We start from the raw sequence: 23,203 nt of genomic DNA, 5'->3' as shown, positions 1-23,203 counted from the left end.
GGCAGAGACACAGGCAGAGGGAGAAGCAGGCTCCATGCACCGGGAGCCCGAAGTGGGATTCGATCCCGGGTCTCCAGGATTGTGCCCTGGGCCAAAGGCAGGCGCCAAACCACTGCGCCACCCAGGGATCCCGGAGATGGGCATTTAATTTGGCTATAGGGACAGAGTGGAAAAACACTTGGGCATTTCTTTTGGGTTGTGTTAGACATTTTCTTTGATAGGTTCTTTTTCATCACAAATCTTCACGGGGAGATTGTTTTAGAAGTGGCTCGATGCTGTTGGCTAGTTAATAACATTGTTCTGTCAAAGAAATAGGATGAAACTAAATAGGAAGATTGGTCATCTTTTAAGAACTAGTTTCACAGACACTTCCAAGTGAGGTGTTCCAAATATTTTTTAAACAAAGGTAGCATTGTCGAAGTTCATAGGGCAGCATTCATGCCAAGGTCTTGTCATTTCTGTTTATATCTGTGAACATGCCATGACTTTTCAGTCATGTCTCATTAAACGTGGAAGAGTTGAAGCCCTACACTTTGAGTAGTGTGAAGCAGCACCACTTTTGCTGTTTGTGAACTTCGGTCGGAAACCACTTTCGTGCCCATTTCCTGATAACAATCCTTTGAGATAAGTTGGACACTTGGTGTGGTACCCATTTTGCCCATTGGAAAGATAAGCTCATGATGATTTCTCGAAGATGACACAATTCTCAGCTGACATAAAACACAGATGTTCTGTTCCACTTTGTCTCCCTGTCTGTGTTGTTCCTTGTACCTTGGGAGCCCTGGCAGCTTTCAGGGCTGTCTGTTGATAAGGAACCTGATAATGGTCAACAGGGAGCGGAAGTGGTGGTACAGTAGTCCTAAGCGCTGCTTTTGGTGGAAAAGAAGCAGAACCCCACAAACATCTCCGGGTCGGGTCTGGATTATTGATCCTTATTCCTTTCCCTGAAACACTTGCCTCTGCCTCTGACTTGCTGTGTAACCTTGAAACCTTAGTATTCTCTGATTGGGGCAAGAAGAAAGATGATAGTTCTCATCATGGGTCATACCTCAGTTTACAAGAACTGTTTCTCATATGACTGAAGAATAATTCAACCAAGGTCACACAAGTAATAAAAGGTGGTGCTGGGACTCAAATCTAGGGCCATTTGGAGTCTTTTTTCCCCCTTTCTTTTAAGATTTTATTTATTTGAGAGCAAGAGCATAAGCTGCGGGGAGGGGCAGAGGAAGAGGGAGAAGCAGACTCCTTGTTGAGCAAGGACCCCAACTCGGGGCTCAATCCCAGGACCCAGGGACCCCGGGATCATGACCTGAGCTGAAGGCAGACGCTTCATGAACGGAGCCACCCAGGCAACCGTGGAATCTTCTTTATTAAAACCTCTTAAAATAGCACTGATTTATAGGGGTCAGGAATTCCACATCTGAGTTATAAAAATCCTATGACAATAACTTTGAATTCCCCAGTTTGTGAGAAAATGCTAGAAAAAACCACTAGGGTTTCAGTATTTAAGTTCTTGAGTTTCTCAAATGCCGGGGAGTGTGGTGGGAGAGAGGGCTGGCAGGATGCTTTGCATGATGGAGGAGGACGGTGAGAGAGAGAGAGGTTCCTGGCACTTGGCCAGCTTCTCCCTGTACGTCGTCCTCTACTGCTGGGAGCTTGGCCTTCCTGCCACCTTACAGGCCGCCAGTAACCTCCATTAGCACATGGCAGGGCTGGCACCGACTCTAGTACATAGACAGTGACTCATTGTAATAAGCTCATTTGCCCTAGTCTGTAATTTCTCTCCGATGAAGGGAAGGGAGGGAAATCTCTCTGGGAAGAGTTTGGCCAGACCCGGTTTGAGCTCAGTGAGAGATGGTATGTGGAGTCGTGGTACAATTAGAGCAAGGTCTGAACCCGGGCTCTCTCTGCTCTGCTCAGCTCTTATAAATACTGGATAACCGTAGTTGCCGTTTACTGCCGGCCTGCTGTGCCACTGTCCTGTGTCGGAGCATGTCGTTGCTTCAGTCCTAAGGACAGGCCATCAGGCAGATAGTGTTCTGTCTATGAGAACTAAAGTAACAAAGCACAAAACAAGTGGCAGTACAAGTGGTTCCAGATACATCGTGGCTCCTGATGCAGTGTTAGCGTCCTTCTGCCTTTCTGGTTCATGCGTGTGTATTCTACGGGGCCGGGTTGTGTTCCTCTTGCTGTGCATGTCCCATGTTCACCGGCTGACACACAGATGCATCACGGGACGTGACTCAGGATTGAGAGGGTGGGTACCCTGGGTGGGTGAGTTGGGGGTTAGTTTGGAGATTGCTCGTCCTCAGTGTCCTCATCACAGATGTGCTCCGGACTGTCCTGTGCGGCTTACCAGCGAGGCCCCGACCCCGACCCCGACCCCAGGCTGTCCCCTAGCACCGAGTGATTCCAATCCCTGGCTCTTCTCTTATAGGAAGCACCGGAGGGCACGAGACCGGTCCAGATCATCCTCCTCTTCCTCCCAGTCGTCCCACTCCTACAAAGCGGAAGAGTACACTGAAGAGACGGAGGAGAGGGAAGAGAGCAGCACAGGCTTTGACAAGTCAAGACTAGGGACCAAGGACTTCGTGGGTCCAAATGAAAGAGGCGGCAGGGCTCGAGGGACCTTTGTAAGATCCTGCCTCTCCCTTCTCTCAGCCTCTGCTCCTCCCCACTCTAGTTCTGTGTCTGTCAGATGACTAGTTTTGTTCCCCCTGTGACAAGGAATCCACGCTGTAGATCCCAGAATCTGGTGCCCCCTCTTCCCCAAACTTTCTGTTGGTAGTTATTTTTCTGTTCGTAATGACTTAACCTAGAAAGCCTGTTTGGAGGCTTTTGGCCTCCAGATTTCCCCACTTACCTGACCGTTGCTACCTCTGTGGCGAGGGCCTTGTGCCATCTCGTCCTCTGTCTGGGCTACAGACTTGAGCCGATAGGGAATGGCTAGAAGCCAGTCGACTAGTAGATCGACTAGAGGACCACTGTTCTGTGCCAGAAAAGTATTTGAACAGAAGGCAGGAGGTGGTTTTTGTCCATTCCTGACACAGTCCTTTCTTCTTTTCCCCACTTCTTGCCACAGCAATTTCGAGCCAGAGGGAGAGGCTGGGGCAGAGGCACCTACTCTGGTAACAACAACAACAACAGCAACAACGATTTTCAAAAGAGAAACCGGGAGGAGGAGTGGGACCCTGAGTACACACCCAAGAGCAAGAAGTATTACCTGGTATGTGTCTGGGATAAGCAGGAGGGGGGCCAGAGGGCCTCAGGCGCACACCGTGGCTTGATCCCGAGGCCCTTTACTAGGTCTGTCCAGAGCCGTGATGAAATGCGTGTGCAGGTGTATTGCACTGGGGGTGTGTACTTGTGGGACAGTACAGTGCTGGCAAGAGGAACGTTCTCCTGGCAGGTGGTAGCCGGGCCTTGTCTGAGACGTGTATGGATTCCAGGACACAAGAAGGGTTGCTCTGGCATTTTGAGCCTGTGAGCTTGTCTCATTGCTAATCTGCCCTCGGCCTCCCTCCAGCCTTTATCCAGGGATGGAGTCAGAACCCTCCCCCATGTCCCCAGTTTACTCTGTCACTCCCTAGTGCCAGAGTGACAAAATAAGACCGCTCTGGATCTGTTCGAGGGAGGGAATTTATCTCCAGAATAGAAGTCACCAAGGCTTCTCTTACCTGAGCTGCTGATCACTCCAGGTAGCAGGCACTTCCTGCCCCCCCCCGCCCCATGTTGGGGCTCCTCTAGGCTCGGCTGACCTTGCCAGTGAGGAAGTCCTCTGCCTTACTGTATCAACAAGCAGGCTCAGGTCCAAGCAGATGGGACTCTGAGTGTTGTAACCAAGGTAAACTTGCAGCTGAGCCTTCCTCACCCACAAGAAGGGCTGGTGTGGGTCTGTGTTGTCAGTTGCACAGCTGGGAAACCGGTTTTGTAGACGACGGCACGGCCACCTTCACTTTTCTGGGGCGGCTGGAGCTGCTCTGAGACTCTGAGAGGACCCTTGGCCCTGTCTCTGGGGAACAGTTGGTGGGGCGCAGGGTAGGTGCCAGAGTGGCACTGCCACAGGGGGAGACATTAACGGCCGTGCTGCTCCTCCTGGTCCCCGTCTGCCACCCGAAGGAGCGTTGGCGGCCTCCTGCCATTTAGGCTGTTGAGCAGCGGTCCTGGTAGGAAGCGGCTGGCCCTCTAGCTGAGTTGGTCCCTGCAGCCTGAGGGTATACTTGGGTTGGTCTAGAGTTTTTGACGGGCTGACGTGGTAACAGCAACTCCTAGTTTTTAAAGTGCTTTCTCATGACTCTCATTCTCCCGTCTCTCTGATGTGCCCATCGGAGCAGGATTGAGGTGCAGGCTGGGTATTTTTCCACTTTGCCACCCTACCTCTTTGCATGAAATTGCAGAGGGGAGAGCGGAGATGGGCGGCTAGCTTCTGGTCCTACCTTTGCCACTCCTGGGTCTGAGGCCGTGACCTGGTTATTTGCCCTTGGTCTCACTGCCAGTTGTTGGCCGCGGGGATGTGAAATGACGTGGAGTCACCCGAAGTTCCTTTGCAGAGTGGAGGGTGACGATGATAGGGTGGTAGATACGAGGATTACCGGAGAGAGTGCAGGTGACGGCCTGTCAGCGCTCGGCGGTTTTACCATGGTTGTAATGCCCACGCTACTGCCTTAGGATTCTTTTTTTTTTTTTTTTAATTTATTTGTGATAGTCACAACACACAGAGAGGGAGGCAGAGACACAGGCAGAGGGAGAAGCAGGCTCCATGCACCGGGAGCCCGACTTGGGATTCGATCCCGGGTCTCCAGGATCGCGCCCTGGGCCAAAGGCAGGCGCCAAACCGCTGCGCCACCCAGGGATCCCCTGCCTTAGGATTCTTAAGGCCTCAGTGGAATATTCTCTTGGATCTGAATCAGTAGCATTTTTGGAGTAGGGACCCGGGAGGACAGAAAAGGAGCAAAAGGTGGGGTGGGGAGCATAGGTGGGTTTGAGAAAGTCCCATTTAGAGGAGAGGAGGGTTCTGGTTATGCCTGTTCACTCGGGGATTGATGGCAGTTTTCTTTTCTCTCAGCATGATGACCGCGAAGGTGAAGGCAGCGAGAAGTGGGTGAGCCGGGGCCGGGGCCGAGGAGCCTTCCCCCGGGGTCGCGGCCGGTTCATGTTCCGGAAGTCCAGCACCAGCCCCAAATGGGCCCACGACAAGTTTAGTGGGGAGGAAGGGGAGATTGAAGACGACGAGAGTGGGACAGAGAACCGAGAAGAGAAGGACAATTTACAGCCCGCAACTGAGTAGGGGCCACTCTGATGGGAGCCCCTGCCCAGGGGAAAGAGGGCGCTGGGAAGATGGCTGGTGAGGAGCAAGACAGAGGAGCCTCAAGATTGCAAAAATCCCACCCCTACCCCCACCAGCCAGCCGCGCAGAATCCTACTCCAGCCGAAAGCATCCCTGGCGCTGCGTCCCACTGGACAGAGGCGGCCGGCTGAGGAGCCTGGGGTCAGGCCCAGCTCTTGAGCAGAACACATTGGGCTTTAGCTGTGTTTCTCATTTGTTGTTGGTGTGTGGGGTGGGGGCTGGGGTAGGGAGGGGAGAGCGATACTTGGATTTTGGTTTGTTCCCTATTAGAAACCACAGTTTTGTTTTTATTTTCATTTGGAGCTAAGAGGACTAATTTGATAATTTTCAATCTCTTCTCCCTTATCCAGATTTTAAAAGCCCTTCTTCTTCTTCCCTCCCCCCCCCCCCCTTTTTTTTCATAGGCATATGTAGTAATAATAGAAAGATTTAATTTGGGCAACTTTGATTCTTCAAAGAGAAAACAAAGCATGTGAATAAACATTGAAGTGTTCACCTCAGTTTGGGACCAAACTGCTTGGATCTTTGTAAAAATCGGTTTTGTATGTCGAGGAGGAGTTCAAGGCCTTTCTGACCACCTTGTGTTCCCCTTTTCTGCGCAGCCATGTATCCCATGGTGTGCTGCTAACCACACCCCACGTGCCCCCCCACCCCAATATTTTCTGAGTTCTTCTGGGCTGGGCATCCCATTATCCACCAGCAGCTCCAGTATCCCAAACTTTATAGTCCTGCTGATCCTCTCAGCAACAGGGGTGGAAACTGGACGGCAGTTTCTGGTCTGTTTTCTAAGAAACTTCTGAATTCTATTATCTTTACAAATATAAGATGAGAAAATAATTTTTTCAATATTTTTTATTAATCTTTTTATAAAATGAAAAGAAACTCCTATGATCGATTAAGGAAGGTGGTTATGGCTGGGTGGTTTGTGGGGGTTTGTTTTTTCTTTTCCTTTTTTTTTTTTTTTTTTTTTTTTATTAACCATAAGCTTTAAGTTGAAACATTCTTGGATGTTTGGGGGGAAAACATCCTCTTAAAATGGGTCCTTGTGCTTGCCTTCTGGGGAGGCGGTCCTGAGCAGGTGAATCATATGGCATTTATGCATATGTTATATGCGGACTGCACCCACCTCTGCCCCCCCCCCCAACCTTTGCCTCTTGGGTTGTTGTGCTTCTTTCCCCTTACTTTGCTACATTTCTATAGTTAAGTTGGTTTTACTTGAATGATTCATGTTTAGGGGAAAAAAATGAAAACACCTTTAAAATTTGTTTCAACTCCTCCTGCAAATAAAAAAATAAATGAAGAAGGCAGATGTAAATGGACTCTGGTCATTGTCACCCTTAGCATGTGTGTGTGTTGGGGGGGTGGGGTATTGGCATCTACTGGAGCAGCTTCAGGAAACCTGAAAGCAGCTGGAGCAGCTTCAGGAAACCTGAAAGACAAAATGTCTCCGAGAGCTGTTGCTTAGTCCTGTCCTCATCGATGCCACACGCAGTTCTGGGAGGAGACTGAGCCACCCCAGTGATTTCGCTTCATCCTGTATCTTTGGACGCCCCGAGAGAACCAGATCCTTTCACTGTTGGGTTATGGGCAAGGACTTTGGCTTCCAGGGTGGTGAGGCGCAGGGGTCAAGGGTCGTGGATCACAGGCTCTGCTCTGCTCTGCCTTCTGTGTTCACCACTGGGCAAAAAGAGATGACCAGAAAGCCCAGCCAGGATGGGACTGGCCTGGATGGGCCCTAAACTTCAGGCCTTGCCAGCTCTGCCCTTGGCTGTGAGCAGGAGCCTTGAAAGGTCCTAAAGTTACTTTCTCTTGCCCTTTCCCGAGGGTACTGTGGATGTATTATGAAATCACACACGGAGGCAGAGGTCTTTACACTCCTGATGACCTGGGGGTGGGGTTCTAGGGAGAACGTGCTTTCCAGGGGGAGCAGAGATTTGGACTCTGAGTAATCGCTTTGAGCGCCCAAGAGCGGCCGCCCCTCCACCCAGGGCCTGCCTCAGAGCAGCTGCTGCCTGCTAGGGGCCCCGCCCAGGTATGTGCCTCTCCCACTTCTTCCCCTGCAGCTCGAAGCTTGCCAGTCAGGAGACAGACCAAGAAAGACTGTGCCAAAGGTGGGTGGGAGCCTTAGGGCCTAGGGCCGCGAGAGGGAGGAGAGGCGGCCAGACTGGAATTTAAGTGACTAGGCCAGGAGGAGCGCGTGGGGGAGCTGGGCCCCGGCACTGGCCTGAGACCCTGGGATCTTCCTCCCGGGGCTGGGGGCCGGACCTGCTGGGCCGGGCCACCCCTCCCACACCCACTCCAGCACCTGGGGCCGACCTATCGGCTGGCGTCTCCGCCTCCTCCGCTTCTGGGCCTCGCAGCTCGTCCCAGCCCACCCGGGCCAGTGCTCGGCCGCCCGCCGGACAGCGCCGAGCTCCCAGCCCGGCCCCGGAGGAGGCCCGGAGCTATGGGTATGTGCGGAGGGCCCGGCGTGGCGGGAAGGGCAACCGGGCCTGCGCCCCCCCCGCCCGCCCGCCCGTCCTCTACGCGGAGCCCGGGACTCGCGCCTAGGCCGGGGTGCCCAGACCCGCCCTCCGCCCGCAGACGTGCTGGTGCTGGCCGGATACCGCGCGCAGGAGGAGGGCGAGCTGAGCGTGGCGCCCGGGGACGTGGTGCGGCAGGTGTGCGAGGGGCCCGCGCGGGGCTGGCTGCGCGGACAGCTGGGGGGTCGCTGGGGTCTCTTCCCCGAGCGCTCGGTGCAGGTGAGGCCGGGCCCCCAGGTCGCGGGGGGGAGGGTGTCTGCGCGCCCCCAGGAGCTGAGAGCCGGCCCGCCCGGGTCGCCACCGCCTGCGCTCATTTGCAGGAGATCCCGGAGTCTCTGCGCGGCGCGGGAGGGGCGCCGAGCCCGCGCTGTGCGCGCCGCCGAGGTGAGCGCGGGGCCGGCCGGGCGGGGAGGGGGGCTGCGGAGCATGCGCGGCTCTGGGCGGGGCGGGGGCGGGGCGGGGGGCGGGACCGCGGCGGCCCCGCGGCCTCTGATTGGCTCTCGGGTACAATGCTCCGCCTCGGGGGCGGGGCCTGTCCCGCCCCGCCCCTCGCCCAGCTCGGCGACCCCTCTCTCCCGTCCAAGCGCAGGTCGCCCCGCCAAGCCTCGGGGCCCCCAACGATGGTGCAAGGTGAGCTTCAGCTACAGCCCGGAGCAGGCGGACGAGCTGCAGCTGCAAGCTGGGGAGATTGTGGAAGTGATAAAGGAGGTGAGGGGACAAAGTGATGAATGAGGCTTGGGGCAGAGATGCTGGAGCCCGTCCCCGCTTGAGGGGTGTGCGGAGAGAGGGGCGTTGGCGCTGGTGGGGGGCGCAGGGATGGGAAGTTGAGGGGGCAAAGGGGAGGGGGGCCATCGGGCCGAAGCGGGGCAGAAGCGGGGGAAGGCTTCCCGAGAGACCCTTGGGGCAGAACCAGATGGCCCTGCGTCCTCCTCCTCCCCAGATTGAGGACGGCTGGTGGCTGGGGAAGAAGAACGGGCAGCTGGGAGCCTTCCCATCCAACTTTGTGGAGTTGCTGGACAGTGGGCCCCCAAGTGAGACCTGCACCCTGTGACCCCGGGAACCCCTGTGACCTTCCCGGTGGCCTGAGCCTGCGATCCACTCATCCCGACCCCGCGACCCCGTTGACCTCTCCCGTGATCTAAACTGAACTAGCCCGCCCCCCTAACCTCCCCACCAGGCCTCGGGAGCCCGGACATGCCTGCAGTCGGCCCTGGACCCCAGCGGCCGCCCAAGGTAAACTGGGAAGGGGGGGCACGGGCCTGGTAGGTTCCCGTTGAAAGGCGGGTGGAGGCTCAGCTTGTTCCTCTGCGCCCCCCCCCCCCCCCCCCCCCCCCCCCCCCCCCCCCCCGTCCCCACCAGCTGAGCAGTCTGACCTATGACAGCCCTCCAGACTACCTGCGGACAGGTGAGCACCCCGCTGGAGGGTTCCTCGGAACCCCCTCCTGTGAGCCTAGCCCACTGGGGGCAGGGGGACACCCCACTGAGCGAATGGGGGAGGGGGTCCCCAGCTGGCCTGGGGAGAGAGAGGCCTTGGCTTCAGCGGACCCACCGGCCCTGCAGTCTCCCGCCCTGAGATCTACAGAGTCCTGTTTGACTACCAGCCTGAGGCCCCGGATGAGTTGGCGCTGCGGAGGGGGGACGAGGTGAAAGTCCTGAGGAAGGTACAAGGCCCGGGGCAGGGAGGTGGCTGGGGGGAGGGGGGGTGCCTGGGCCGCAGGAGCACTGGCATCTGGCCCACCTCCCTGTGCTGTCTTGCTCCCCCAGACCACAGAGGACAAGGGCTGGTGGGAAGGAGAGTCTCATGGCCGAAGAGGCGTCTTCCCAGACAACTTTGTGCTCCCCCCGCCCCCAGTGAGTATGGAGCTGGGGGCGGTGGTGCTCAGTGGGCAGGGAGGCCGCCCCCCGGTGACGTGGGCCTGGAGACGGGGGACCCCAGCTTCAGATTCTGATCACTTTCTTCTTCACAGATCAAGAAGCTGACCCCACGGAAAGTGGCGTCTCGGGCATCAGGTGGGTGCCCGGGGAGCCTGGGATGCGGGCGGGCGTGGGTGGGGGCCTGGGGGATGGCATCTTGCTCTCTGGGTCGCCGCCACTTTAGTTGCCCATAAACGCCCACAGCTCCCCAGTGGTGCAGGACGATAGGTCCCTCAGCGGGCACCTCTGCGAGCGTTAAGGACCCGGTAGGTACGTGTGGGTCTCGGGTCAGTTCATGCGTGTTCCTATTGCTTTGTGTGGCTGAGAACGTGGCCATCCGCACGTTTAGACTTGTTTCATTTTCTCAGGAAGTTTGTGGATCACGGTGTCTGTCTTTGACGTGGTGCTGTGTGTTCACGGGGCATATAACCCTGTCGGTGAAAACTTTAATATGATTTTAAAAGATGAATGAAACTTCCAGGGGAATGTTTCATTCATCTTTTAAAATCGTATTTCACACATGCGAAAACTGTACATAAGTGCTTTGTAACTTATAATGGGGGGGCGCCTGAGTGGCTCAACGGTTGAGCGTCTGCCCTGAGCTCAGGGCGTGACCCCGGGGTCCTGGGTTCGAGTCCCCATCGGGCTCCCTGCATGGAGCCTGCTTCTCCCCCTGCCTGTGTCTCTGCCTCTCTCTGTGTGTCTCATGAATAAATAAATAAAATCCTTAAAACAAAACAGCTTAATAATGGACACGCGTGAACATTCATGACCTGTCACCAAACCCAAGAACTGCAGTATTGCTAATGGTTTACGTAATGATCCTTTTCTTTCCCATTCTGCTACCTACCCTCCCCCCCAAAAGGTAAAGGCTATTGGGAATTTTGTTTTTATGGTTCCCTTGAGTTGTTACATTCATTTACTTATGTGCCTAAATAATGTAGCAAATGATTTTTGCTTGTTTTTGAGCTTGATAAAAATGGTATCATGTTTATAGGCTTTTGGGACTTGCTGTTTCCAATCAACATTATATTTCTTTTTTTGAATTATATTTCTAAGATTAATCCATGTTGTATATAGATGTAAGCTCATTAGTTTTTCTCTGCTGCATGATATTCCTGGCAGGGAATTTACCACAGTTTATGTATGTATCTGGTCTTCTCCTGATGTTAGACATTTTCATCGTTCCTAGTTCTTGGTTTTTGTTTTGTTTTGTTTTGTTTTTTGGTTTTTGTTTTAAGAATTTATTTATTTATTCATGAGAGACAGAAAGAGAGAGGCAGCCCGATGTGGGATTTGATCCCGGGACTCCAGGATCACGCCCTGGGCCGAAGGCAGATGCCCAACCACTACCCAGGCGTCCCTGTTCCTGGTTTTTGTTACAAGAAATATGGCTGCCGTGAACATTCTTGTGTTCTGCTGTGCACGTCGAATCATTTCTCTATCCTAGGAGTAGCATTCTAGATTATAGGGTATGTGAATGTTCAACTTTTATGAGATCTAGTCAGTTTGGTCTTCAAAGTGATCATACACTTTAACATTCCACCATCAGTGTAGGAGATCCTATTATTCCAATCCTCTTCAATACTTGGTTTTATAGATTTTACTTTTTTGTGTTTAAGATTTTTTAAAAAATTGTATTCATGAGAGATACACAGACACAGGCAGAGGGAGGAGTAGGCTCCATGCAGGGAGCCCGATGTGGGACTCGATCTTAGGACCCCAGTGTCATGCCCTGAGCCCAGGGCAGACGCTCAACCGCTGAGCCACCCAGGCATCCCAGATTTTACTTTTTTTTATATGTGAATCCAGTAGGTACAAAGTAGGATCTCATTGTGGACTTCATTTGCATTTATGTGGTTGGTTATAATTAGTTTGAGTTCTTTATATATACTGAATACCAATCCTTTGGAGGTTATATGACTTACAAATGTTTTCTCTCATTGTGGCTTGTTGTCTTTTTGGTGTAATGGTGTTCTGTGATGAACAGGAATTCTTTTTTTTTTTAATTTTTTATTTAATTTGGATTTTATTTTTTTAAGATTTTCTATTTATTCATGAGAGAGAGAGAGAGAGAGAGAGAGGCAGAGACACAGGCAGAGGGAAGAGCAGGCTCCATGCAGGGAGCCCGATGTGGGACCTGATCCTGGGACTCCAGGGTCACGCCCTGAGCCCAAGGCAGACGCTTAACCGCTGAGCCACCCAGGGATCCCATGAACGGGAATTCTTAATTTTAATGTAGATGTGTCAGTCTTTCATGGTTAGCAGGCTTTTCCTTGTCTAAGAAATCCTTCCTGCTCCAAGTTCAGAAAAAGTCATATTTTCTTTAAAACTTTTAAAGTGCCTTTATCTTTGTGGCATTAATTTTTTTTTAACATTGATTAATTATTTGAGAGAGAGAGTATAAAAGAGCAAGCATGAGTGAGGGGCAGAGATGGAGGGAGAGGGAGAAGCAGGCTCCCCACTGAGCAGGGAGCCCAATGCAGGGCTCGATCCCAGGACCCTGAGATCATGACCTGCAGGCAGACACTTAACCGACTGAGCCACCCAGGAGCCCCTGTGGCATTGATTTTTAGTGAATGACCAATTATACCTTTTCTATAGGGGCAATGAATTGTTCCAACACCGTGTATTACTTTCTGCTTGTGAGTTTTACACAACTTTTTAAAGATTTTCTAAGATTTATTTCTAGATACCTCAGATTTTTGTGTCGTGTCTTTTCAAAAATAAGACAGAGGCACCTGGCTGGCTCTGTCGGTGGAACAGATGACTCTTGATCTTGGGGTTGTGAGTTTGATCCCCGTGCTGGGTGTAAAGAGTAAAACTAAAACCTTAAAAAAAATAACAATAGAAAAGTATGTATCCATTTGTTTATTTCAGGAATATAGAAGTGCATTGGTTTTTGTATATTGATTTTATAGCCACTCATGGTGCTAAATTCTATGTCTATTTATTTATTTATCTATATAGCTTTTTTAAGATTTATTTATTTTATTTATTTTTTTAAGGTTTATTTTTTCATTTATTTATGATAGACATAGAGAGAGAGAGAGGCAGAGACACAGGCAGAGGGAGAAGCAGGCTCCATGCAGGGAGCCTGAGGCAGGACTCGATCCTGGGACTCCAGGATCGCGTCCTGGGCCAAAGGCAGGTGCCAAACCGCTGTGCCACCCAGGGATCCCCGGGTTTATTTATTTTAGAAAGAGCATGAGCAGGAGGGGCAAAGGGAGAGGGACAGAGAATCTCAAGCAGACTCCATGCTGAGCGTGGAACCCAATGCAGGGCTCGATCTCACAACCTGAGCTGAAGCCAAGGGTCAGATGTTTAACCGACTGTATCACCCAGGCCCCTCTATCTGTAGATTCTTATTAAGTTTTCTACGAAGCCAGTCGTGTTATCTGTGACTTACAATAATTTTGCTGTATCTTTTCCACTTTATAACATTTTTTTATTTTATTTTTTCATTTTACTATAGTGGCTAGGGGCTCAACCCACTCTTGAATAGAAGTCGTGTTGAACATCATTACCATGTTCAGTGGAATGTTCCCAACTTGTCTCCTTTAACAGTGATACTTAGATCTTTTCTTAGATGCTTTTTTGTCAGGCTAAGAAAGGTTCTTTCTTTCTTTTTCTTCCTTCCTTTCTTTCTGATTTTATTTATTTATTTATTTATTTATTTATTTATTTATTTATTATTTTTTATTTTTTTAATTTATTTATTTATGAGAGACACAGGCAGAGGGAGAAGTAGGCTCCCTGTGGGGAGCCCGATGCGGGACTTGATCCCAGGACCCCGGGGTCACGCCCTGAGCCGAAGGCAGATGCTCAGCTGCTGAGCCACCCGGGTGCCGCAGAAAGGTCCTTTCTATTTCTAGTTTATTTAGAATTTTTATTAAGAGTGTGTGCTGAGTTTTTTCAGATTGTTTATATGAATCTTTTGAAATTATTCTCTGGGTTTTCTCCTTTGATCTGTCAGTGTGATAAATGACATTTGTAGAACTTTCTAATATTAAGCCACCCCTGCATTTTTGGGATACATTCAAATTGGTCATGGTTTTATTATCTTTTTATGTGCTGTTGGAATATTTTCCCAGTTTTTCTTCAGATTTTTGCATTTATTTCTACTGTCCTCATCTGATTTTGAACATTATACTGGCCCTGTACATGAGTTACGAGGTATATATTTAGTTTTTAAATTATCTGGTAGATCTTATATAAGATGGAAATCATTGTGGGGGTGCCCGACTGGCTCAGTCCATAGAGTGTGTGACTCTGGATCTCAGAGTCATGAGTTTGAGCCCCATACTAGGGGCAGAGTTTACTTGGGGAAAAAATAAAGAAGATGGGAATCATCTTTCCTTGAGAGTTGATAAAACTTGCCTGTGAATCCATCTGGCCCTGTTTTTTTCCCTTACGGGAAGATTTTAAACTATTTAATTTCTTTAATAGTTATGAGAATGTTTGAAATTCTTTTTCTTCTTGTTTTGTTTGGCTTAAATCAAGAGAAGTGTAATCTCTCACAGTTCTAGAGGCTAGAAATCCAAAATCAAGTTGTTGGCATAGCCATGTTTTCTGTGAAGAGTCTAGGAGAAGCATCTTTCCTTGTCCTTTAGCTTCTCTCTCTCTCTCTCTCTCTTTTTTTTTCTTTTTTTAAGATTTTATTCATGAGAGACACAGAGAGGCAGAGACACAGGCAGAGGGAGAAGCAGGCTCCCTGCAGTGAGCCCCATGCAGGACTCGATCCCAGGACCCCAGGGTCATGCCCTGAGCTGAAGGCAAACCCCGTGAACCCCCCAGGTGCCCCTGTCCCTTAGCTTCTGGTAGTTCCTGGCAGTCCTCGGCTTAGGGACAGATCTACCGCTCTTCTCTGCCTGTCTTCACATTGTCTTCTGCACTGTGTGCCTCTGTCCATATTTTCCTTTTCTAGTAAGGTCACCGGGCATTGGTTTAGGGCCCTACTAGAGTGTGACCTCATCTTAACTTGATTCCATCCACAAAGACTCCTTTACAGCTGCTGTTCAAATGGCTTTACCCTGGAACTCGGAGGAGGAAATCTTGCACTTTGGGAGTCTTGCACAGACAGCCTTCTGTCTCCTGGTCCCTGGGTAATGATAGCTAGCCAAAAATCTGGCTAAAATTCTTGATCCCTGGGTGGCTCAGCGGTTTAGCGCCTGCCTTTGGTCCATGGTGTGATCCTGGAGACCCGGGATCGAGTCCCACGTCAGGCTCCCGGCATGGAGCCTGCTTCTCCCTCTGCCTGTGTCTCTGCCTCTCTCTCTCTCTCTCTCTCTCCCCCTCTCTCTGCATCTCATGAATAAATAAATAAAATCTTTTTAAAAAAAATAAACAAAATCTTAAAAAAAATTCTTGAATCCATTTTATCTTCGTATTTTATTTTATTTTATTTTTGCTTTATAGTTACTTTTATGTTTTTTATTTTTTAATTATTTGTTTTTTAAAGTAATCTCTATGCCCAGTGTCGGGCTCGAACTTAACAACCCAGAGATCAAGAGTCCCACGCTCCACTGACCGAGCCAGCCAGGCACCCCTAATGAATTCTATTTGTGATTATCCATTTCTTCAATGTTTTCTGATTATTTATGTAAAGTTATTCATAACATTCTCTCATAATCTGTGTCTGTACTTAGTCTATTTTTTATTTTTAGTAATTATTTGTCCTCTCTTTTTTCTTATTCAGTCTCATCAGAGTTAAAATATTCAAATACATATATATTATTTTTTTCTTTTTTAGAGAGAGGGAGGGAGGGAGAGAGAGAGAGAAGGGGCAGAGGGAGAGGGAGACAAAGAGTCCCCAGCAGGTGGCTCGCCCAGCATGGAGCTCCGTGCAAGGCTCAGTCTCATGACCCTGAGATCATGACCTGAGTTGAAATCAAGAATCAGTTAACCAACTGCGCCGTCCGGACACCCCTGAAAAAACAAAACCTTTCTATCTTACCTTCTGTTTTGAAGACTCATCCAATTTCTGGTATGTGTTGTGCTTCATTCCTTTTTGTTGCCCAATAATATTTCCATTGTGTGAACGAACCACGTGTTACTCATCTGTTTGCTGGTGGACACATTGGGTTGGTTTTACCTTTGGGGGCATAAACTCTCGTGTACAAGATTTTGTGCTGACGTGTGTCCATGTCTCTTGGGTGTGTGCGTGGGAAGGGGTTTCTGGGTGCCGGACAGCTCCGTTAGCGTGGGGAAGAGCCGTCGCACTGTTTTCCAAAGTGCTGGTCCCGTTTTCTCCTCCCACCAGCGATGCGTGATGGTTCTGCTTCCTCACATCCCCTCCAACATTTGTCACTTTTTTATTATAATTATCCTAGTCAGTGTGAAGCGGTAGCTCATCATGGTTCTGCTCCACTTTCTTGGACGCCTTAAATGTTGAGTGTCTTTTCGTATGTTTATTGACAATCTGTGTGTCTTCTTTTGGAGAAATGTCTATTTGGATTTTTTGCCTATTTTTTAAATTGGGTTATTTGACTTCGGACTATTGACTTGTAGAGTTTCTCGTATATCTTGGGAAAAGTCCCTCACGGGGCATATACTTTTGCAGATATTTTCTACCATCCCATCTGTTGTCTTTTCACTTTCTTGTCCTTTAAGGCCCCAGAGGTTTCCATCTCAAGGAGGTCCCATTTTTCTATTTTCTCTTCGGTTGCTTGTGCTTCTGGTGCCCTACCTATGAAACCAGGGCCAAGTCCAATGCTATAGCCCAGATCGAGTGACCTCCCTTCCACCGTGGCAGAGAAGCGCCAGTCTTTGCAGCCGGCCCCATGCTGCAGAGCGTCTGCGTGGACCAGGCTGGCAGGGCAGGGGCGGGTGCAGGCCTGGGAGACGATGCCATCAGCACTTCTCAGGTTACCTTCTGCCTTGGGTCAGCTTCCAGAGCACGGAAACGGTGGTTTTGTCCAGCTTTCTAGTTGCAGTGCCAGGTAAGGATTTGTCAACCACGTCGTCGAGCCATAGTCACAGCCCCTGTCACCATCCGCTCTTCTTAGCGCCGCTTTCAGGGTTTCGGCTCCTTGTCTCTGTGCTTTCAGCCTGCCACTTCTCTGGCTTTTGGCTGTGCTTTACCTGCTACTTAACCTGTATCACATTTGATTTCTTTCTAGAATGCTATTTTTCATCTGCAGTCATTCAGTTTTCTCCTCCGCCCGGATTTGCCTGTTGATTCCCGACGGGCCCTGTGTCGCAGGCTTCTGTCGCAGGCTCGGGCCCCGATGCCACCCCGGGGGAGCTCACGCCTCGTCCTCCAGAAAGGACTTGCTTCTGCTTCTGCCAGGAGCCAAAGGGCGCCGGCCAACAGACTCCACCGCAGGCTTCTAGAAGAAAGGGGTGTGCAGGGTGCAGGGCTCGCGCTGCTGCGCAGTTTCCACGCGTGGGGCCTGCGGGGGGCTAAGGGGGGTCGCCCCTCATCATGGGCCTCAGTAGTGCAGTGCTGTCCTCTCGCCGCCTCTCTGGCCTCCGTTCCTCCTTTCTGGTGGACCTCCTCCCGCCTCCGTGAGGTCCGGCAGGGCCTCGAAGTTGGGTCCCAAGGAGGATGTACTTGCTCCCCGACCGGGCACCTGATCGGCCAGAGCACAGGAAGCCAAGGTCAAAGTTCCCTTCACTGAGCCTTGACCATATGCCCCATAGTCCTCTGAGCACCTCACATGAGCAAAGTCACTCAGAACTCGCAGGAGCCCCAGCAGGTCTCACGGGTGAGATTCTGGGGCACAGGGAGGGGACGTCGTCGCATTGCTGCACGTGGGCAGCAGGACGTCGGAGCCTTGCATGGCTGCAGGACCGACCTGGCCTGCGGTGCAGATGCACCAGCAGGTGCATTGAGTGAACAGAGTGGCCCTTCGTGTGCCCACAAATACGAATGTCACCCAGTGTGACTGTTCGCTCTGATGTCACCTTCTCTGTGGCCTTCTGTGGCCCCATTTAAAGTGGACAGTCCCCTGCTTATTCTTCCTCGGCGACACCCACTATATATTCTGGTTTTGCCTATGTCCGCTTCCCAGTAGACCCTGAGCTCGCGGCGACTGCGGGGGGGACGTGCCTGCAGGGGGGGAGCTGCTGCCATGGTCCACATGGTCCCGGTGGAGATGCTGGTGCCTCGCTCCAGTGCTTAGTGGCAGAGGGGGTGACAGGTGGCGGAAATCAGGCCCCGTCTGAAGGTGGAGCAGTCAGGTTACTGCAGGTTTGGATGTGCAGCACGAGGGAATGAAGGGGGTCACAGATGACTCATTTTGTCATCTGAGCAAGTGGGTAAGTGGCTGAGGTGGGGAACGCTGGTAAAGAGGCGTTTTGGCGGGGGTGAGAGTGCAGGTTTGGGTATGTTCGATGTGTGAGGCCAGTTAGCTCCCCAGGTGGGAACAGAGGACAGAGATGAGCGTGTGGGAGTTGCTGGCGCACTGGTGCTAGTTAAACCCGTCACACGGGGTGAGATCTCTTAGGGAGTACGTGGGGTAGAGGAGGCCTAGAAGTTCTAGGGCAGGTGACTGGCTTGGGGAAGGTTACTGGCGTGGTCTAGGGAAAAGAGGAGGGTCTGAACCCCGGAGGCAGCCACGGGCACTGAGCAGGGGACAGGTCGTAGAAAAGTCTGGGCAGGGGCACCAGCTGGCTTAGTCCGGAGGGCATGCAACTCTAGATCTCAGGATTGTGAGTTTGAGACACACGTGGGGCACAGAGATTACTTTTGAGAAGAAAAAAAAAAGGAAAGAAAAAAGTATGGATAAAAAAATCCTGGCAGGATTTGAAGCCATGTCCCCTTCAAAGCCTTCCCTGACAACGGTGTCCTGCTAGGTGTCCCCTACTCGCTCCCACAGTTCCCTAGGCCCATGCGGCCCGAGGGCGTTCGGCTTCCCCAGAGTTCGGAAGAGGCAGAGTCAAATGTTCATCTCCTGTCCCCAGTCCCCTCTGCAAGGACAGGGCCAGCAACTGTTGGACGGATGGATGCCACACTCCCTTCTCCCCTCCCAGCTAAGGAACCAAAAAAGATGATGGCCAAATCAGCCCTCCCTACAGTCAGGAAGCTGGTGACAGCCCCCAGTGGACCCAGTAAAGCCAAGTAAGGAGCTGGGGGAGGGGATGAGGAGGGGGGAAGGAGGAAGGCACGAGGGAAGTGCTCCTCCCCGCCCCCCACCTCCTGGTCTGATGGGGGTATGTTCCAGGCCCTCTTGGACACCCGGCGGAGACAGTCAGAAGCGCCCCTCTCGAGACCTGGGTAGGTCTCCTTGCCTCCCTCCAGTGGGGCAAGGAATGGGGCACGGGGATAGGGTGGTTGTGCTGAAGGACAGAGGTGGGGAGAGACCCGGGGTCAGAGTAGCTTGGACCCCTGAGGTTCTGCTCTCATAGGCTCTGGGAGCAGCTTCCTCAGCGGGGGTCCGGGCCACCCTGGTAGAAAAGGATCGAAAACCCACGCTCCTCGGCAGCGCTCTGCAGCTAGTCAGGTAGGGGGCCCTGCCTGGTTCCTGGGGGGTATGGATGGTGTACAAGGGTGAAGGCCCCCAGGTACCCATCCCTCGGCTGAGACCTCGTCCCCAACACCACAGGAGGAAGAGCAGAACAGCCTAGCAAAGGCCTCTCCTGTGAATAAAACCTCCACTCCAGACAAGACCCCCAGCCCAGAGAAGACTCTATCTCCGGATAAGGCCTCCACTCCAGAGGAAGCCCTGACTCCGGAGAAGGCCCCCATCTCAGAGGGATCCCTGACTCTAGAGTTCAAGGTCCCAGCCCCAGAGAACCCCACCCCAGAAGAGGGCCTGACCCTGGGCAAGGCCCCCAGCCCAGACAGCGTCATTTCTGGGGAGGAGGCCCCTGTCCCTGAACTCCCACCGGAGGATGAAGTCCCTGGCCCAAAGACGGTCCCTCCTGGGGATGAGGCACCCACCCTAGGGAAGGTCTTGACCCCTGAGCAGGTGCTCTCTCAAGAGGCCTCCACCAGGGACATCACTCAGTTCCACTGCTTCTCTCTGGAGCAAGCCCTGCTGCCGTTCAAGTCTCTTGTGGCCAATGAAGCTCAGTCCCAAGGGGTCCACACGCCAGAGGAGCCCCATCTCCATCAGAGGGGCAGCTCCCCATTCCAGTCTGAGTCTGAGTGCAAGTCAGGGTCCGTGCCTGCCCTTGCGAAGGCGACAACCCCCCTGGAGAAGGCACCTGGGGAGCATGAGGGGACCCAGGAAGAGGCAGTACTCCCCAAAGAGGAGGTGTCCCCCAAAGAGGCAGCCCCTGCTCAAAAGAATCCTCAAGCTGTCAAGGCGACTCCAGACCCCCAAGAGGCTCCCGCCCTACTTTCCCTGTCTCCGCAAAATCTCACGGACAGCAAAAGTGACAGAGGCGACATAACGAGGCTCCAGGACGAGTTGGAGTCTTTGAGGAGGTCGCTGGAGCGGATGGGGGTGCAGCTGGAGTAAGTGGGGCGGGGCGGGGGGGGGGGGGCCCGGGCTCGGCCTGCACAGCCCACCGCTTCCCCTCCGTCCGCAGGAGGAAGCTCGCCGACCTCTGGGAGGAGCTGAAGAGCGAGAAGGAGAAGCGCCTGTCGCTGGAGGTGGGTGGGGTGGTGCCCCCAGGGGCGGCGGGCTGGCCCCCTCCCCCCCCCCCCGCCTGCCCTGACGCCCTCTCCCGACCAGGTGCGGATGCAGCGGGGGACTCAGGAGTCCCGGACGCGGGGCTCCATCCACGCGCAGACGCAGACGCACTGAGGGGGGGCCCGGGAGGGACTGCGGCGGGGCCTGGGGGCGAGTCGGGCTGCGGCCACCCACGTCCTGGCACACGACTCCGAGAAACGCAAGAAAGTAAACTGCGGTGTACGCGCCCGCCGCGCCTGCCTGGTCCGTGCGGGGGCGGGGCCGGGGCCGGGGGGCGGGGCCAGAGGGGGCGGGGCCGGGAAATGGTCGGAGGAGGGGGCGGGGCCCAGGGGCCTGGAGGGAGGGCGGGGGCGGGGCCTCCGCATTCCTGGCGGTCTCTCCCGGGCACATCTGGCCGACATGTGGCTCCCATTACCGTTCCCAGGGCCCGCGCGCCGCTATTTTTACCCACCGGATGGCGGGGGCGGGCGGGGGGCGTCTCCCTCCGACGTCTGCCGGGGCCGGGAGCCCGGAGCCCGGAGCCGGGAGCCCGGAATCCAGCTGTGCGCCCGAGGAGGTGGGCGGGCCTGCCCTGCCGCCCCGACCCCTCCCGGGGGCGCCCGCCTAGCCCGGGCTGTCGTGCCTTAGCGTCGAGGTCAGGGCCCCGGGCCTGGGGCGCGCGCGCGTGACCCCGGAGCTCCGCGGGGAGCGGGCGGGGTGCGCCGGGCCTCGCGGGTGAGGAATGCGTGTGGGGAAGGCCTGCGAGTGACAGCTTGCTCTGCTTTCAGTGTGAGCGGGAGGAGGCCTGTGTGCGGAGGGGCTGGTGGGTCGGGACGCCGGGGGGTCAGCCTGGTACACGAGTCAGGGGGCATCTCCATCCGGGGCCCCTGCGTGGCAGGAGCCTGGGGCGCACGGGGGGCAGAAGCAACAGAGGGACACTGAGTCATTGGAAATGCAGTTTTCATTGGTCCCTTCATCTCTTAACCGATCCCAGGAGGGGGGCTGGGGTCCCCGCGTCCGGGCCTTCCCCGCCGGTTTTCTGGCAGGACTGGGGAGCCCGGAAGGTGGGGGTCCAGACCCCGGAGCCCTGGGGTAGGGGGGAGGCGGTGGGGCGGGGCCGTCCCAGTGGCCTGGGGCCGCTGTGAGTTGGCGCGCAGGGTGCAGTACGCAGAGCTCCTCGCAGCGGGAGCGGGCGGGTCAGTAATAGTGCATGCGCCCCAGGGTGCCAGTGGCCGTGGGGCCGGGCCCCAGGGTGCCGGAGCCCAGCAGGTCGGGCTGCCCGGTGCGCCAAATCTCCCGCAGGATCCGTTCGCGCTCCTCCAGGCGCTGCGCCCGCTCCAGCTCCTCCGCCGACGTGAAGACGTTGACGCTCAGGGGCCCGTCGGGCTCGGCGCTGAGCTCCGGGCCGGGCAGCGTGTCGTCGGGGCCCAGCCGCGTCACCGTGTCCTCGTCGTCGTCGTCGTCGTCGTCGTCGGGCTCCAGGGCGCTGCTGCGGGGGTCCCGGCGCGGAGCGGGGCCGCGGGGCCGCGCGCGGGGCGCACAGGAGATGCTGATGACCAGCAGGCACAGGGTGAGCAGCAGCCCGAAGCAGACTCCCAGCACGAAGTAGAGGCCGAAGCTCTCGGGGTTAGCTGCGGGCGGAGGGCGCGCGTCGGGGGGCGCCCCGGCGCCTGGGGGGTAGTCCCTTCGCCCAGGAGCCCGGGTTCTAAGGTGGGGGGGGCGGGGGGAGGGCGGGACTCCTTACCTGCAAGACCCAGGTAGCCGCTAGCGGGGGGGGCGGGAGGGGGAGAGGGGAGGAGGGGCTGGGGGCGGGGGGAGGGCGGGACTCCTTACCTGCAAGACCCAGGTAGCCGCCAGCGGGGGGGGGGGGGGGGGGGGATGGGGGCGAGGGGGAGGGTGGGACTCCTTACCTGCAAGACCCCAGGTAGCCGCCAGCGGGGGGGGGGGGATGGGGGCGGGGAGGGCGGGGGAGGAGGGGAGGGAGGGGCCCGGGCCCCGGGCCCGCCCTCACCGCGGATGTGCGCGTAGGCCGCCAGGCTGTTGCTGAGCAACTCCATGTCCCTCCGTGGGGCGTCCATGCCGCTCTGGGGGCGGAGGGGCAGCCCCCCGTCAGCCTGCGGGGTCGCAAGGTCGGACCCCCCCCAGCCCACGGCTGACCGCGACCCCGCTGCCTCCGGAGCAGCTGACCCCGCTGCGCGCGCTCCACCCTGCAGACGGCGGCTCCCTAACGTCGTTACGGCCCCGGGCCCGGCCTGGGGGGCCTCTTCCCCGGCGCAGACGCCCCTCCAAGCCGCGGGAGGCTCCGCCGCGCGCCCGGGAAGCCGCCGCGCCCCCCGCCCCGCCGGGACCCACCGCCCGCAGGCCCCGCGCTCGCTCACCGTCGGCGCCCCGCTTCCCCGCTGCCGGCCCCGGCGCGTCCGGCGGCCGCATACACCCGGGCCCCGCCGCGCGCGCCCCGTCCGGTCCCCGCCGCCCCCTGCCCCGCTCGGCTCCCAGGCCGCGGCAGCGCGGGCCGGACGCGGGCCCAGGACCAGCCGCGGAAAGTTCCTCGGAGGAAAGGGGCGGGGCGGGGCGGGGCGGGGCGGCGGGCGGGAGGGGGAGGCGCGGAGGGAGGGGGCCGGGGAGGAAGGGGAGCGGCGGGGGGGCTCGGCTCTCCCACAGGAAACCGCGGGGAGGCGGGCGCAGCGACCCGCCCCCAAGCTCCTAATAACAAAATAATGATAATAATAATAATGCGGATGAAGTTCCGCTTCGGTGCCGGGCAGCGTGAGTGCGGGTGCGCGTGCGGGTGAGGGTGCGGGTGTGGGTGAGGGTGCGGGTGAGGGTGCGCGTGCGGGTGAGGGTGCGGGTGCGGGTGC

The 23,203-nt window shown here is 55.1% G+C and overlaps 3 protein-coding genes and 1 long non-coding RNA gene across 17 annotated transcripts in view; 2 read left to right on the top strand and 2 right to left on the bottom strand.

Moving 5' to 3' along the window:
* The window catches only part of THRAP3 (thyroid hormone receptor associated protein 3), a 66,953-nt gene extending 60,291 nt beyond the window's left edge, over window positions 1-6,662 (top strand). For all 4 annotated transcript variants that reach the window (XM_038557884.1, XM_038557886.1, XM_038557885.1 and 1 more), the window contains 3 exons: window positions 2,438-2,633; window positions 3,083-3,226; window positions 5,066-6,662. In XM_038557884.1, the coding sequence (XP_038413812.1) occupies window positions 2,438-2,633; window positions 3,083-3,226; window positions 5,066-5,287 (562 nt within the window). In that variant the 3' untranslated portion in view covers window positions 5,288-6,662. The remainder of the gene's footprint in view (window positions 1-2,437; window positions 2,634-3,082; window positions 3,227-5,065) is intronic.
* LOC119874540 lies at window positions 6,298-7,808 on the bottom strand. Its single transcript, XR_005370170.1, has 2 exons — window positions 6,777-7,808; window positions 6,298-6,746 (listed from the first exon to the last, which is right to left on the bottom strand). It is a non-coding gene; the product is annotated as an uncharacterized LOC119874540 (long non-coding RNA).
* On the top strand, window positions 7,285-20,566 carry SH3D21 (SH3 domain containing 21). 11 transcript variants are annotated; one of them, XM_038557889.1, is made up of 17 exons: window positions 7,346-7,797; window positions 7,931-8,088; window positions 8,190-8,253; window positions 8,459-8,577; window positions 8,810-8,900; window positions 9,047-9,102; window positions 9,229-9,274; window positions 9,430-9,530; window positions 9,634-9,720; window positions 9,837-9,879; window positions 9,988-10,053; window positions 18,691-18,847; window positions 18,951-19,003; window positions 19,135-19,229; window positions 19,332-20,188; window positions 20,263-20,326; window positions 20,409-20,566. In XM_038557889.1, exons 1-17 carry the CDS (start codon window positions 7,794-7,796, stop codon window positions 20,478-20,480), a joined length of 2,133 nt encoding a protein of 710 aa, XP_038413817.1. In that variant the 5' UTR covers window positions 7,346-7,793; the 3' UTR covers window positions 20,481-20,566. The 11 variants fall into 11 exon arrangements, with proteins under 11 accessions (XP_038413819.1, XP_038413818.1, XP_038413821.1 ...); XM_038557894.1 differs by having other exon boundaries at window positions 7,779-7,797; window positions 7,931-8,007; XM_038557891.1 differs by lacking the exon at window positions 8,190-8,253 and having other exon boundaries at window positions 7,285-7,458; window positions 19,332-20,158; window positions 20,409-20,563.
* A 722-nt stretch (window positions 20,567-21,288) lies between these two features.
* On the bottom strand, window positions 21,289-22,785 carry EVA1B (eva-1 homolog B). Its single transcript, XM_038557904.1, has 3 exons — window positions 22,724-22,785; window positions 22,357-22,429; window positions 21,289-21,976 (listed from the first exon to the last, which is right to left on the bottom strand). Exons 2-3 carry the CDS (start codon window positions 22,421-22,423, stop codon window positions 21,543-21,545), a joined length of 501 nt encoding a protein of 166 aa, XP_038413832.1. The 5' UTR covers window positions 22,424-22,429; window positions 22,724-22,785; the 3' UTR covers window positions 21,289-21,542.
* Between the last annotated feature and the right edge of the window lie 418 nt (window positions 22,786-23,203).

The sequence above is a fragment of the Canis lupus genome, chromosome 15 (genome assembly GCF_011100685.1).
Source record: "Canis lupus familiaris isolate Mischka breed German Shepherd chromosome 15, alternate assembly UU_Cfam_GSD_1.0, whole genome shotgun sequence".
Lineage (NCBI taxonomy): Eukaryota > Metazoa > Chordata > Mammalia > Carnivora > Canidae > Canis > Canis lupus.
The sequence above is the reverse complement of the archived record's forward strand: the minus strand, read 5'-3'. Positions and strand labels throughout refer to the sequence as shown.